The 15,803-nt window shown below is 54.1% G+C and overlaps 1 protein-coding gene across 1 annotated transcript in view; it reads left to right on the forward strand.

The window, feature by feature from the left end:
- Positions 1–15,036, forward strand: part of SMARCC1 (SWI/SNF related BAF chromatin remodeling complex subunit C1) — a 69,279-nt gene extending 54,243 nt beyond the window's left edge. Inside the window, exons 26-28 of the mRNA XM_014260672.2 lie at positions 4,281–4,539; positions 11,307–11,468; positions 13,430–15,036. Of these exons, the coding sequence (XP_014116147.2) occupies positions 4,281–4,539; positions 11,307–11,468; positions 13,430–13,512 (504 nt within the window). The 3' untranslated portion in view covers positions 13,513–15,036. The remainder of the gene's footprint in view (positions 1–4,280; positions 4,540–11,306; positions 11,469–13,429) is intronic.
- Positions 15,037–15,803: the final 767 nt, after the last annotated feature.

Here is a 15,803-nt window from a genome sequence, read left to right on the forward strand (position 1 = left end):
GATTGTATCTGACCTGGGAACAGCTTTTCCCTGGAAAGGGTGGAAGGGGTGGAAGTTTTCCTTCCCTAGGGGAGGGAGCCAGCCCTGCCTGCCCTCACCCCTGACCCCGCTGGGGAGTGGGGTCCAAGGAGATGGCTGAGGTTTTTGGGAGCATTCTGAGGGAATGGGGAAGGCCTGGAAATGGGATGTGGAGGTGGAAGGGGGATGCTCAGGAGTGGCAGCCTGGCTTTGTGGTGATGATGATGGGTTTGCCTGAGCTGGGAAGGCAGCAGCAGCTCCAGGAGAGGGGAGGAGTGAGGTCAGGACATGGAGAGGAGCTGTCTGGGCCTGGATTACTCAGGAATTACGAGCAGTTGTGTCACGTGTAGGGCCAGAGGCTTTGGGGAAGTGCTTCCTCTCCAGCTGAAAGATGACTCAAAATCTCATCTTTATCAGCATTGACACTTTTTAATTTCCTTTTTTCTGTTTTTTTGCTGCCTCATTGTTGAGAGTAGACAGTTGCTATGGATGGGTTGAAGATTCAACCTGGATTTTGTTGCTTGATAATTCCAGGGATTTCCACATTTGCCCTTCTGTGTGAATTTAATGGAATTACACCCCCATTTGGCATTTATGGAATCCTGTCTCAGGCTGGAAGGGGCATGAGGTGCAGCTCCTGCTCCTCACAGCACCTGAAACTAAACCATGAGCATCGTGCAGGCATTCCCTGGGCTCTGGTGCCGTGGCCACATCCCTGGGGAGCCCGGCCACCCTCTCCGTGGAGAACCTCCTTTGCAATCCAGAGCTCCCCCTAATCACACTGATGGAGTTTGACAGGATGGGGACTTCTCTTGGAGCAGGATGTCAGCAGGAATTTCTGGATTGTTCCACATCCTCCACCATCTCAGTCTGTGTTTGATTGGCAGCTCAGGAAATGGGCCCATCTCTTTTGGAAAGGTTCCCTGCAGATTCTTTCTTTGGGGGGATATATTCCATTAGTGACAGGGAAGTTTTTTTTTTCCTCCTTTTTCAGGCATATGACATTTCCCTTTTTAAAAATGTGCATACCGATTTTCCCCTTGGCTTCCTGGTGGTTAAATTCGGTCTTTTCACCTGTCATTGTGGATATTTAGTGGAATAATTAAAGCAGAAAAACCTCCTTGCTGCCACTGCACACTGTGCCTGGCTTTTCCTTGCAGGGAAGGAGCAGGGATATGGTGAGTGTTGACAGGAATCAGTGCTGCAGACTGGAGGGTGTTACATTTCAGGCAAAACACATTTATTTGTGTTTGAGCTGAGCAGTGCTGAGTGTGGGAAACCTGGGCCTGTTGGTGGAGCTTTGCCCACCCAGAATTTCTAATGGCACTTGAAGCTTTGCTGCTTCTGTTCAGGGAGAAATCCCTGAGGTTGGAAAAGCCCTCCCATCACATGGAGCCCAATGTCCAAATCCCCACCTTGTCCCCAGCCCAGGTCACTGAGGGTGGACAGCTCCAGGGATGGACACTCCAAACCTTTCCTGGACACTCCAAACCTTCCTGGGCACTCCAAACCTTTCCTGGGCACTCCAGACCTTTCCTGGGCACTCCAAACCTTTCCTGGGCACTCCAAACCTTTCCTGGGCACTCCAAACCTTTCCTGGGCACTCCAAACCTTTCCTGGGCACTCCAAACCTTTCCTGGGCACTCCAAACCTTTCCTGGGCACTCCAAACCTTTCCTGGGCACTCCAAACCTTTCCTGGGCACTCCAAACCTTTCCTGGGCACTCCAAACCTTTCCTGGGCACTCCAAACCTTTCCTGGGCACTCCAAACCTTTCCTGGGCACTCCAAACCTTTCCTGGGCACTCCAGACCTTCCTGGGCAGCCCCTGCCAAGGCCTGAGCCCCCTTTCCATGGGGGAATTCCTGCTGAAAGGAAGTTCTGTGCTGGAGATGCAGCTGTAGCACACTGAGGTGTGTATGAGTGACCACCAGGTGCTTGTGCACCACCTTGGCAGCAGCACAGGAACAGGTGCTGGGTGTTGGGGATTGTCACAGCCAGAGGCACCTCCCTGAATTCCAGCTGATCTCCTGAGCAGGTTTCTGCAGGGACACTGCAGGACAGGCTCCAGCAGAGGCCACAGAGATGTTGAGGGCTCTGGAGCGTCTCTGGTGAGCAGAGACTGCGGGAGCTGGGCCTGGGCAGTCTGGAGAAGGGAAAGGCTCAGAGGGGATCCCATCCATCCACACAAATCTCTCCAGCTGTGCCAGGAGAAGGGGCCACACCCTGCCCAGAGCCAGGAGCCAAGGAGCAGTGGCCACAGAGCAGAAGGCAGCAAGCTGCAGCTGAGCAGGAGGAAGAGCCTGGAACAGCTGCCCAGGGGGGCCTGGAGTCTCTGGACACATCCCTGTGTCACCTGCTGCAGCTCACCCTGCCCTGGGGGATCTCCAGAGCCTCCCAGCCCAGGCACTCGGGGGTTCTGGGGCAGCTGAAGGTTCTCAGCCTCGCTCCTCATTCCAGCTGCAGGAATAACTCAGACTGGAGTGCAGCTGGAGGTTTCTGAGGGAGTTCCCACAGGAAAATGTGTTACTGGAAAATGTTGTTTTTATCCCAGTCTGGGATTGTGTGTGAGATGCTGACAGAGCCTGCTACTGAACCAGGGCTTTGGGCTCTGTACTAGAGCCCAGGCTTGAACTTGGCTCAGCTTTAACACCAACTCATGTTAGAACTTTTATTTTTGTGCTTTTTTTTCCTCTGTCTAGCTATCTTTCCTCATCCCAGGCACAGGAATTGTGCGGAAGGGAAGTTCTCCCTGGTTTTCCTTACTCAAATGTGAATTTTCAGGCACTGGCTGCTGTTTGGGCATCCTTGCAAAGACTCTTTTAAACTGTAGCAGGATTGGGTGCCACGAAGAGAGCAAAGCAGGGCCACAAAAGGGTCTCAAAGGAATAAAAAAGTGTTGCCTGAACTTTTGTTTGGGGTCATTTGCAGGAATTCCTGTCCCAGCTGTCTGCCACCTCGGGAATGTTTCCCCACACGCCCCATTTCCCCGTGGGGTGGATGGATGGGGCGCTTCCCTCAGCGTAGCAGAGTGTGCAGGGGAGAAAGGAGCCAGGGCAGCGTGAATGATGTGAATGATGTGAGTGATGTGAATGATGTGAGTGATGTGAGTGATGTGAATGATGTGAATGATGTGAATGATGTGAATGATGTGAATGATGTGAGTGATGTGAATGATGTGAATGATGCCATTGTGGGCCCGCAGCAGCCACCCCACCCCAGCCAGGAGAATCTTTAATTCATGAGCTCAGCCCATCTGGGGCTGCTGAATGCCGCCTCTGTGGAGCTCCCTTCCTGCTCCCCAGCCCTGCCAGCACCGACTACTGAGGGAGCTTTGGGATTTTTGGAGAACTCGTGCTAGGTGAGAGTCTCCTTGGCAACCTGCTTTTCAGCTGAATGACGGAGTCTACCTTAAAACACTCGTTAAATATTTGTAAACGAGTCACGCAAGCCCCGCTCCGGTTGGCCAAGAGGAATAATGTGGGAATATTCCTTAAATAAGTCAAATATCACTTCCTTCACCAGAACACCCATCCATCATGCAAATACCCAATGGCAGGAAATGCTTTCTGTAGCTTTTTTTTTCGTCTTTTCGTGGAATCTCAGACTGGTTTGGGTTGGAAGGATCTTCTGGATCATCCAGTTCCACCCAAGGCAGGGGCACCTTCCCTAGAGCAGGTTGCTCAGGTCTCACTCTCTGCATGACTTCATAATTAATCAAAGTATTTGATGTATTTGATGTTAATTGGCCTAAATGACATGAGGTTTTTTTACATAAGCTCCTAATAGCACAATCACTGGTGTCTGGCTGCTGTGACATCCAGTTGCTGCACTCAGAGGATGGAGAAGGATCCTGCCTGTGATCCCTGAGCTCCTGGAGCCGCACACACGTTCTGCTTCGGGCTCACCCAGAAATTCCCCTGAGATTCCTGTTCTCCCTCATTCCATCATGCAGAAAAGATGGAGAGGAAAACCCCAGTTTCTCCCAGGGCTGTGTTAGGGCTGAGCTCTGTGTGCAGAGCTCAGTGAGGGCCCAGCTGTGCTGCTGAGAGGTTTTGGGACAGAACAAGGTGAGTTCATGTAGAAAAAGCTCCGGAGCCTTTCCCAGAACCTGCTGCAAACAGGCACAGGACGGCAGTTTGATTTGGGTTTGGTGGGGTTGGGACGAGAGGCCTGTTCCAAGGCAAGGCAGGGATTGTCAGGAGCACGTTTGAAATGCACCATCCCTAACCCAGCTCTGCCTTTTGTCCCGTTCCTGGCACAGCTGGAGCAGCAGAGGCAGCAGCTGCTGACGGAGCGCCAGAACTTCCACATGGAGCAGCTCAAGTACGCCGAGCTGAGGGCTCGCCAGCAAATGGAGCAGCAGCACAGCCAGAACCCCCAGCAGCCCCACCAGCACCCCAGCGGGGCTGGCATGGCCCCTCTGGGGACACCAGCCCACCCTGGGCTGCTGCCCCACCAGCAGCCCCCGCCCTACCCCATGATGCACCACCAGATGCCACCTCCTCACCCACCTCAGCCAGGTGAGAGCCAGCAGAGGGGGATTCCTGCCCTGAATCCCTGAGGAGCTGCCCGAGGGGCTGTGGGTGGTGTGGGTTACTGGTTTATAATGGTTTATAATGGTTTATAATGGTTTCCAGTCAGACATGGCTGGCTGGAAAGATGAGCTTTGCTTGTTGTGCAGTTTCATTACAGAGCTCTCATCCCCATTCCAGATGTGTGGGGAGGAGGGTGGGAACCCCAAAGGTCAGGAATGAGGGAGGGCCAGGCTCCCCCAGCAGCGCCAGGGTGGGAGGCAGTGGGCACAAAGAGGAGAAATTCCTTCCAGCCCCAGGAAAACGCTTCTTTCCCTGGAAGCTCATCAGGAGCAGGTCATCCAGCGGGGCTGGGAGTCCTGCCTGGGACAGCCAAGCTCTAAAGTGAAATGTGAAACTGCCCCAAGCACTTCCAGATGTTTTCAGGTTATTTGTGTGTCCTTGGACTTGTTTTATACTTGGTGATCTGAGCAGATGCTCCTTTAAAAGCAATCCTCCCTCTAATTCTCCAGTTCCTGGCACAGCAAACCATGTTCAGAAATGAAGGGAAAGGACTGGGACAAGCAGCAGAGGCAGGGAGCTCCTGAAGGAACTTCCTTCGGCAGGAGACCTGCCTGTGAGAGGTTCCTGTGTCCTGCCTGGATGTGTTTGATGCCAGGGGAGGGTCACCTGGAAGTCTCTGGTCCAGCTTCTCCTGCTGAGGGTTGGGTGTCTCCAGGGGCAGGTGATCAGGTGATGGTGGGACCTGGCAGCTTTTACCTGCCAAAGGTTGTCGAAATGGGAATTTAAAATCAAGTAACGGTGTCTGGCACGTGGGAAGCTGGCTGTGGGACAGGATACAGCCACGGGTGAGCTTGACCAAAACCTGCTCCAGAAGAACACCTGATCAGTTATTAGCCAAAAATATTTGGGAAGATTTTTCATGGGCAGCTGCTGAAGAAGCTGGAAAGTTTGGGTGTCATAATCCAGATCAAACATGGCAACAGGAAGCTGCAGGAACTTGAGTTTTCCTCTTGAGACAAAAAAGGTGTTTGGTTTGGGAAGGAGCAGAAGGGCACAGGAAAACATCAGGATTTGCAGGTGAGCAGAATGGGAAGTATCTAATCCAGCTGGATCTGCAGAGTAATCAAAGACTCAGCAGGTGCAGAGAACTGGAGACTGGGCAGGAGGGGAAGAGTTGTCTGGTGAGGCTCAGGGAGTTCCTGGGTTTACTGTGGACAAAAATCCCTGGGACTGTCTGGGAGCTGGTTTGTTTTTTGCTGGAATTGGATTGGGAGTGTGATAAAACATGGTCTAGTTTTAGATTTAACATCCTGGCTCTGGGGGTCTGTTGTGGGGCGAGGACAGCTCGGGGCTGCTCACGTGGCCATGAGGGAATAACCTGCAAAGGGAAAACTGGGAAATGAGGAGAGAGGGAAGGAGGGAATCCTGGCACATCCATAGCCAGCTCTCCCTGCCACGCTGCAGTGGAGACTGGGACAAGATGAAAGCGTTGTTGCATTTCTTCACTGACAGCTCCTTCCAGCTCTGCATTCCCAGCGCCCCTCCCGGAGCAGGGACAGGGAATGGGCTCTGGTAATTAGCCAGAACATCTCTCTTTCAGGTTTGATTAAAGTAATCTATAGATTGACTTTTCCAGCAGCACCTCCCCTGGCTCCAGCATCCAGAGCTCATTCCACACGCCCCCAGCACCAGGACCTGCCCTCACCTCCTGGCAGTTCTCTGGTTTGATGCTTTTGTAAAGGGAAGAATTTGAGGCCTGCTCAAAGTTTGGAGCAAACCCCTCTGTGTCCCCAGCCACGGCTGGTATTGCCTAGAGGCAGAGGAGGCTCGTTTCCCCGAGTTCTCCAGAGCTTTGTTAGGAATGCCTGGGAAGCCCACGGGTCCCAAAAGCTCTTTGGCTGCACAGTGGAGTTTTTCTGATTTGGAGAGAAAATGGCAAACTGGTGAACTTCAGCTTGTTGACCCCACACCTGGGAGTTCCCTCAGTGGATCTGCCCCCGAGTCTCCTGCAGCCTTGGTGGAGATCCCAAAATCTGGTGAGCGTGAGGAGATTGTGGAGTCCTGGAATGGTTTGGGTTGGACCTTGAAAATCACCCAGAGCCAGCCCTGCCATGGCAGGGACAGCTTCACTGCCCCAGGCTGCTCCAGCCTGGCCAGAAGAATCCCCCAAAGCCCTGAGAGTGTTCCAGAAGCACCAGGGGGCAGCTGGGCTGGCAATTCCTGCTCAGCTGGCCAGCTTTCCCTGCAGCCCTGCCTGGCTGCTCACTGCTGGTGTCACACAGGTCCTGACCTCAGCAGCAGCTCAAGGGGCCACCCTGAGCCCAGCCTGGGAGGGACTGACAGGAGCTGAAGGGATGGGGAGCAAAGGCAGGAAAGGATCTGAGATGGCATTTGGAGAGGGGAGAGAAGAGGATGAATTCCTGCTCACGGCTTGCCTGGGCTCGGGGGCAGAAGCAGTAAAGTCGAGCTCTTACCTAAAAGTTAAAAGTGAGGCTCTTCCCAAAAATAGGGTTTTTAGCTCAGATGTCAGTCTGGACCTGGTGGTGGGGAACATCTCCAGCCAAGGGTCACCCACTTCTCCTTGGCATGGCCATGTCTGGCTCTGCTGGACCATAGAATTCATTTTCCCTGAGCTGATTTTGTTCTCCTCTTTGCCCTGGAATGAAAACTTTTAAAATAGGAAAACAAAGTTGGATTTTGGATTCCAATTTCACTGTGAAAAGCTGCACCTTGTCATTGTAATGGGAAATAAAATTCCCTGTTTCTTCCCATGGTACCACTTTTGGCACTTCATTGATTTCTCTTCAAGCTCTGGGCTGGTGATCAGTGGGATGAGAACTCCTGGTGTGGAATACGAGAAACTTCTGGAAATTCTTGGAGGAAGAGAGATAGCTGGGAATTAGTAGCTGTCATTATTAACTCTTCCTTCAGGTGGGATTTTTCACCTGGTAAATGATTTCTGACCTAAGGCAGAAATGGAATGAGGAGGGCAGGATACACTTCCCACCACAGCTGGATGAGCAGCTTTAATAACCTTTCCCCTGATATATTTTACCTCATTTTCTGTCAATGGTTGAAATACTCAAAAAAAAGTCTTTGTCAGGAATTTTGGGCTTGGGGTTTTTCAGCTGCTGAGCATTTCATTTTTTGTGAGTTTAAATTAAGTTGCTGGATGTTATTTGCTTCCTTATCGTGCTGTTGATGATTCCAGGGGGCTTTTTGGGTACAGAAAGGATTTTGAGTTCCCTTCCTTTAGGTAAATATTCCCCAACAGCTGTCAGTGCTTCCTATTTCTCCATCAGATGTGCAGAGCTTGCTGGGGACGTGCAGGGAGCAGTGGGATGAGAGGAAATCCAAGCCAGGGGCTGGAGCTGATCCGTGGCTGTGATTTGGGATTGGAGGTGTCAGGTTGACACAGGAGCATCCACACCACCTTGGGTCTCTCTGCTGCAGTTTGGCTGTTTGAAACCCTGCCCCAGGGAAGAGGTGTTGGGGCTGGAACAGTGAACAGGAGGAGTAAATGTTTGCTGTGGTACAGAATTCCTGGAATCCAGCGGTGAATCAAAGCCACACCAGGACAGCGGCGCCTCCGGCGTGACCGGTGCGGTGCTGGCCTCCCCTCCAGGGGCCTGAGCCTCTCCCTGGGATCCTCTGATCCTCTGGGATGTTTGGTGGAGGATCCTTCCCTCTGGGAGGGCAGCAGCAGCAGCAGGGAGATGTTCCCAGTGTGTCCTACGTGCTTCCCAGGAGGCAGGGAATGGTGATCCCGGCGCGGGGCTCCGGAGGTGTCCGGCCCTCGGAGGGAGGGGCAGAAATGCTGGATGCCAGTGAAGTGGAAATTCTGCCTCTCCTTCCCCGAGACACGAGGCTAAATGAGTTCTTGTGGTTAATTATTCACACTGCTTGGCTGGGGGGGTGGCAGGAGGGAGGGAAGGATGGATTTGCTGTTGGAATATCCCTGCCTGTGGCAGGGGTGGAATGAGATGAGCTTTAGGGTCCCTTCCAACCCAAACCACTCCAGGACTCCCAAAGCCTGTGAAAGCCATTCCCAGTGGGAAGGAGCACCCCTTGGAATACCAGCAGGCATTCCCTGGAGCTGTTCTCCTGCAGCAGCAGGGTGGCAGCCAGGCTCATCCCACAGCACTGCCCTCCAAGGGTCCCTCCTGCACGGAGCCCTGCCTGTGTCCCTGGAGCATTCCCTGTGTCCCTGGAGCATTCCCTGTGTCCCTGGAGCATTCCCTGTGTCCCTGGAGCATTCCCTGTGTCCCTGGAGCATTCCCGGTGTCCCTGGAGCATTCCCTGTGTCCATGGGTTCCCTGTGTCCATGGGTTTTCCCTGATCAGAGCCCTGCCTGTGTCCAGGGGTTTTCCCTCCATGGAGCACTCATTCCCTGTGTCCATGGGTTTTCCCTCCATGGAGCACTCATTCCCTGTGTCCATGGGTTTTCCCTGATCAGAACATTCCCTGTGTCCATGGGTTTTCCCTGCACTCATTCCCTGTGTCCATGGGTTTCCCTGATCAGAACATTCCCTGTGTCCATGGGTTTCCTGTGTCCATGGGTTTTCCCTGCACTCATTCCCTGTGTCCATGGGTTTCCCTGATCAGAACATTCCCTGTGTCCATGGGTTTCCCTGATCAGAACATTCCCTGTGTCCATGGGTTTTCCCTGCTCAGGCCAGGCAGGGAGAGGTGCCGGAGGATTTGGATCAGCTCCAATCCCCGTGCATCACAACAAAACCCCTCTGGCTGCTTATCAGCCCAGTGCTCCTCAAGTGCTGATTTAATAGAGGGAGAGGCTTTTTAATGGAGATAAATACCTTGGAGAGCCTCTAAAGGCAATTCCTGCCCCGTTTCCCGGGAATGTGAGGCTGCATTGGCAGCAGGGGAAGGTGAACCTGCCCAGCCCCTCCGTCTGGGGGGTTTTCAGTCAGTTAAATCTCGTTGTGTTGAACCTTTGGGCTGGATCTCTTCCCACAGCTGCTGTTCCTAAGCTCTCCCCCCTATGTAGGTCACACTTGCACATTTTCTGCTTGAGCCGCTGTCTCGGAGCGCTTTCTCTTGGAAACAAACCGAGTCTGCAGGAGCAGGGCTCTGCTTCTGCCGTGGTGGCAGCGGTGATTTCCCCCTGCTTAATCCCACCCAGGATGGGCTCCGTGCTTGGGAACTCTCGGCTCGGGGGTTTTGGAGCTGGGATGGGATGGGTTTGTTCCTCTGCCAGCTCCCTGAGCTAATTTTGAGATAAAAATGTGGCATCCCGTGTCAGGAAGGGAAAAAATGGGCGGCCAAAGCCTCACAAAGAGGAGCTGCTCAGCTCAGGGACAACTTCAGCAAACCAGCAGCACCACTTGGTGTTAAACCTCTGAGGTCTAACAGGGAAAAACAGGGACACTCCACACTGTGGGAAGGAGGGAGCTTCCCAGTGAGCATTGCTGGGAGATCTGGAGTTGATTTGGGTTGGAAGAGACCTTCAGGATCACCCAGAGCCAGCCCAGCCATGGCAGGGACACCTCCCGCTGTCCCAGGCTGCTCCAAACCCATCCAGCCTGGTCCTGGGCACTGCCAGGGATCCAGGGGCACACTTTGCATTCATGGCATTTTACAAAGTAGATTTAGTTTCTGTTCAGTGGTGATTTTGGCTCAGCTGGGGTTGATTTGCATATAAAACATCCTTGAATCTTCACGTCCCTGCAGGTTTGACAGCCTTTCCCTGAAGGAATTCTTGCCCAGTGCTGGAGTTTCACGTGAAGCCACTCACTGTGTAGTAAAGTCTGATTCAGCTTCAGAAGAGGGGTTTTAACATTAATCACTTCATTAGTGAGAGAGAATCTCGTAGGCCCACGGTGTTCAGGGATGGCCAAATCATTGAGGCTCCTGTCAGGTGGCAGCTCCCAGGCTGGGAATTCCTTGGTTCCCACCTTTCCTGGGCAAACACATCTGTATTGTTCCAGTTTTTATGGTTTTATTCCCTGATCAACCTGAACTTTGCCAGTGGATGACTCCCCTTGTAGAATATCTATATATCTATATATCTATATATCTATATATCTATATATCTAATATCCTCTTCTGCCACAAAACCTCTGAGTCTTTGGGAGGTTGGAACTGGATGATGTTTCCCAGTATCCCATTCCTCTGGCCCTGGGAGCCATTCCCTGTGTCCTGTCCCTCCATCCCTTGTCCCCAGTCCCTCTCCAGCTCTCCTGGAGCCCCTTCAGGTCCTCCCCCCTTGCCTGGGGTTAGGTGTCCATCCGTGTCTCATTAAAATACTGTCCCTCCCTGGAGGTGTGTGGAAGGAAATGGAATTGGATAACGCCAAACCATCCCTCAAATGAGTTTTTAAAGCATCAACCCCAGCTGGAGGTGCCCAAGGCCAGGTGTTGTAGCTGGAACAGGGAGCTGGTTTGTGAGGAGGAGCAGTGGAATCCTCCCTCCAGGGAATCACAGCAGGAATTCCTGGGCAGCCAAGTTCCAGCTGTGTGATTTCAGTTCTCCCACACAATTTATCCGTGAGGTTTCAGGGGATGCCCTTTCCAGTGTGGTTTCAGTGCCAGCTTTGGGTTTGCCTGTGTTGTCTCCCACTTTTCCCTTGTGATTCCAAGCGGCCCTGGCCCTTCCTGAGGGGTTGAAAAGGCGTTTCCTGGGAGTGTGGGGCACGGGAGGAGCCGCCTGTGAGGCTCTGCAGGGAGCACAGCCCCCATCCCTCTCCCTGCGGCTCTCCAGGGCTCACCCCGCTGTCTGTCCCTCCTCTGCAGGTCAGATGCTCCCTGGACAGCCCATGGCAGGCAGGATGATGTCCTCCAGCATCCACCCCAGCCCTGGGGCTGCCCCACCCGGCAGCACCCCACCGCTGGGGCACCCCATGGCCGGGAACCTCATCGGGCCCCGCGTGCCGCTGGCAGCTCCCAACGGAATGTGTAAGTGCCCTGGGGTGATCCTGGGGTTCCTCTGCTCCTGGAAACTCCCTGGGGTGATCCTGGGGTTCCTCTGCTGCTGGAAACATCCTGGGGTGATCCTGGGGTTCCTCTGCTCCTGGAAACTCCCTGGGGTGATCCTGGGGTTCCTCTGCTGCTGGAAACTCCCTGGGGTGATCCTGGGGTTCCTCTGCTCCTGGAAACTCCCTGGGGTGATCCTGGGGTTCCTCTGCTCCTGGAAACTCCCTGGGGTGATCCTGGGGTTCCTCTGCTCCTGGAAACTCCCTGGGGTGATCCTGGGGTTCCTCTGCTCCTGGAAACTCCCTGGGGTGATCCTGGGGTTCCTCTGCTGCTGGAAACATCCTGGGGTGATCCTGGGGTTCCTCTGCTGCTGGAAACTCCCTGGGGTGATCCTGGGGTTCCTCTGCTGCTGGAAACTCCCTCCCAGGGTCTGTGTGCACTGCCAGGGCTGTGCTGGAAGCTCTAAGTGCTCCTCAGCCCTCTGGGCATCCCAGCGCATTCCAGCGTCCTTTATTTTATTTATAACATCCCTTATTTTATTTATAATGCTACAGAGGCTCGGTGGTGACGAGGTTACAAAGCCTCTCCTGACTTAGTGGAGGGTCAGAAATTAACTGTAATTCCTAAATTAGTGGAGGTCAGAGTAGGATCCAGTTCAGTAATTCCTCACTGGAAACTTGGCACCCTGGAATTGGAGCAAGGAAAGTCCTGGTTAGGAGGAAGGAGAAGATAAACCACGTAAAGAACATTCCCAGTATAAAATCTGCACCTCTAAAAATGAAGTTGATTTATGGCAGCCAAAAAAGCAGCTGGATCAGGAGCCGTGGTGTGGGAGTTGCTTGGATGAGTGTGAGAGTGTGGCCAAGCCCAGAAGGCAGAAGACAAGCTGGCACAGGGAGGAATGACTGAGGAATTCTCCATCAGGAATTCCTCAGTAAATTTCCCATTATTAACTGCAGCCTGGCCCAGCTGCTGCTCAGGAATCTTCACCCCCAGAACTCCCAGAGTGGTTCTCACTGGAGGAGCAGGAATTGTCATCACTCGTAGTACCTCTCCCAAAAAATAATTGGGAAAAGCCCTTTTGATTTTGGCTTCAGCAGCAGGAGCTGCTGCGAGCTCTGAGTCACGGGCGTTCCCAGCCCCAGCAGGAAAACTCCTCCTGTGCTATTTGTGTTTGGCCATGGCTCCTGCTCCTCTGCTCCCCCAGCTGTGCTTCATTCTCCATCCTTCCTCCCGAGCCTTTGCCACTGGGAATGTCTTGTGTCAGCCTGGATTGCTGTTTGCTCTCTTCCCTTTCTTCATTTCTCCTTTTGTCCTCCCCTGCTAAACAAGTCAGTCATGTTCCATTAGCATCTCCTCTCTGGGCAGAGGCTGCCCCTTTGTATCCCTCCTTTCTCCTGCCTCCATGGATTCCTCTGCTTTAACCTCCATCCATCCTTCCCAGGGAGGAGCAGCCTCTGTTTAAATCAAACCTATTGTTCCATCTGTTTTAAACAGAGAAGAGCTGTCATTTGGAGCTGGGAGGTGAGAGGTGCCAATTCCAGCTCTGCAAGTTGCTTGGCATGGGTTTGCCAGCTCTGAGCTGCATCCCCGGCATCTTGTCCGTAAAAATACGGGAATTTTTTTCCTTGGAAAAGCAAACTGAAGGTGCAGCAGAGCTTCAGGAGCCGCCGTGGTGCCGTTCCTGGGTTCTGGCTGCAGGGTTCTCCCGGGACCCTCCCGTGGCCTGGGGACACTCAGGCACTTGTTGTGTCCCTTCTCTGTGTCCAGCCCCTCCTCCTGTCCCTGCTGTCCCTCCCTGTCCCTCCCTGTGCCCCCTGTCCCTCCCTGTCCCTCCCTGTCCCCCTGTCCCTCCCTGTCCCCCTGTCCCTCACTGTCCCTCACTGTCCCCCTGTCCCTCACTGTCCCTCACTGTCCCTCACTGTCCCCGTTGTGTCCCGCAGATCCCGGCCCGGCACAGCCAGCGCCCGCGGAAGGAGTGACCCCCCCTCCGGCCGGAGCCCCGCCGGCCTCAGCCGCTCCCTAAAGCAGCCAAGGAAGGAGGAAGGAACTTCCACAGCAACATCGTGGTGACCAAAAGAGAATTCCTCAGTTCCCTTCTGTCCCCTGGGGAGGTGTCCCCTCCTGTCCCAGCCGTGTGTGGCACACGGAGCCCGGCACAGCCCGGCACAGCCCGGCGTTCCCGCGGGAAAGCTGCGGATCCCCGGGGATGCCGGGAGCTCCCCGTGTTGCTGCTGGGAAATCCTTCACCCCTTGGCCTGCTTGCCTTGCACAGCTCCACGCTGGTTTCCTTCCTCTTGGTGCTTCGAGCTCGGGTTTCTCCCGGGAAGGGTGAAATGATCCAGGTTTTAGGGCGGTTCTGGGGTCTCCAGGTGTTCTGGGGTCTCCGGCAGAGCGAAGCGCCGAGGGGAGAGCCCAAACCAGAGCGTGGAGCAGGGCAGGAGAAGCAGAGTGTGCTGGAGCACGGGGCCTCAGGGCTGGCAGCCTCTAACTTATTACAGGAAATAATTGATCCATGGCAGTGAATCCGGGAGTGAATCAATCAGAATAAAACCACTCAATGGGAGGAGTTTTCTCGCTCCAGTTTTCACCTTCCCTTTGCCTTTGGAGGTGGTAGTTGGACCTTCCCTGAGTAGTTTGGTGCAGTAGCCAACTGAGGAATAACCCCCTGTTTTTAGTCCCTCTTTTTGGAGCATATACTTTGTACTTTTTAAAATGAAGAAATCAAACAAAAAAACAAAAAAAAAAAAGTAGGTAGCGAAGAAGTGCTAGAATTTGGGATTGGGTTGGGATGGCTGGGATGGGAATGGCAGAACTACCTCTGGACAGCCGGGGCGGCCGGGACAGCTCCTGTCACCCCCCTGCGGCTGGAGGGGCGGGGAGGGGAGCAGCTGCAGCAGGCAGAGCTGGGAGCACTCCAGAGCTGCTGCTGGGAAACCTCCAGGCTGCCAAAACTGGGGGAAAATCCTGCAAAAAATCCTTTTCTGCCCGTGGTTGGGGTTCTCTGCCCTCGCCCTGGCCCAGGAGCGTTTGGGATTTCCCTGCCCGGGTCTGGATGCTGCTCCTTGATTTCAGGGGTGCCTTTTGTCCGGGTGGGGGTTGAGCTTGGGCTGGAGAGAGGCTCCCAAAAACTCTGGAACCTCCAGAACCACTTCCACCGTTTCAAAATCAAGGATTTGCCAGGTCTTCCAGCACGACTCCACGCTCCACAGAGAGCGGCCGGGGCCTTCCCATTCCCCTTCCCAAGGCTTCCTTCCCCTCCAGGGTCTTTGGGGTGAGCGTGGGGTTTCTGGTGCAGCCCTTAGTCCAGTTTAGAGTAACCTCAGGTTGTTTTTAGCGTGAGCTATTCCCAGGATCCAGGTGGAGACTATTTTTTACTGTCCTAGTGCTGATCCTGCCGAGGACCTGGATCCTGGACTCTGTTTTGTTTCTGTATAAATAATCCCTGTGCCCACTTTTTCACCTGATCTCTGTATAGGGCCGGTTTGATTCCTGCAGCAGCCACCCAATTTTGTGAAATAAAAGCAAAAAACAGCGGTTTTTGTACAAAGCCTGTGCAGTTTGTGAAGTCTCCTTTGCCTCTGTGTGCTAGGAATTGTCGCTGTGATCCGGGGCTCAACTCCAGAGGAGCAAACACAAATCCTGAGCTCGGGGGAGACCCAGGAGCCACGGGGGGAGCTCAGAGCCTGCCCAGCCTCGGGATGTGCTGCTGGGCCAGGCCCTGGCAGGGTTTGAGAGCTCAGGAGCAGCTGTGGAGCAGCAGCATCGCTGGATGGGCTGGGGGAGGCCTGTCCCACTGCTCTCCCACCCTGCTGCTCTGCCTTCCAGTCTGGATTTATTCCAGCCATTCCCACTGCTTTGCCTCAGGAGTGGCTCCTCTTCCTGGGCATCCCGTACTGCCTCAGTTCCCCAGGGAGGAAATCCCAGGGATGGAGCTGTGTCCCCACGGACACGCCATGAAAGCCACATTCCCAACTGGGAATTCTCCTTGGATAGGCTGGGGGTCTCCAGGGCTGGGGTCTCCAGGGCTGGGGGCTCCAGGGCTGGGGGCTCCAGGGCTGGGGGCTCCTGCTGGACAGCCTCTGTGGGCTCCTTGGAGCTGCTCCCATGGGGCAGGAAGAAAAGGGAAGGAGTTCTTGGATCTTTGCATTCCAGCAGGGCTCATCCCATGGCATGACAGCTCCTCACCTGCAGCACAGCCTGCAAGGGTCACTGATCATCCTGCAGAGCATCCAGAGCATCCTCCAGAGCATCCAGAGCATCCAGAGCATCCTGCAGAGCATCCAGAGCATCCTCCAGAGCATCCAGATCATCCTC

Source organism: Pseudopodoces humilis, chromosome 1 (genome assembly GCF_049639895.1).
Source record: "Pseudopodoces humilis isolate 2021_Gansu_Grassland_sample_001 chromosome 1, ASM4963989v1, whole genome shotgun sequence".
Lineage (NCBI taxonomy): Eukaryota > Metazoa > Chordata > Aves > Passeriformes > Paridae > Pseudopodoces > Pseudopodoces humilis.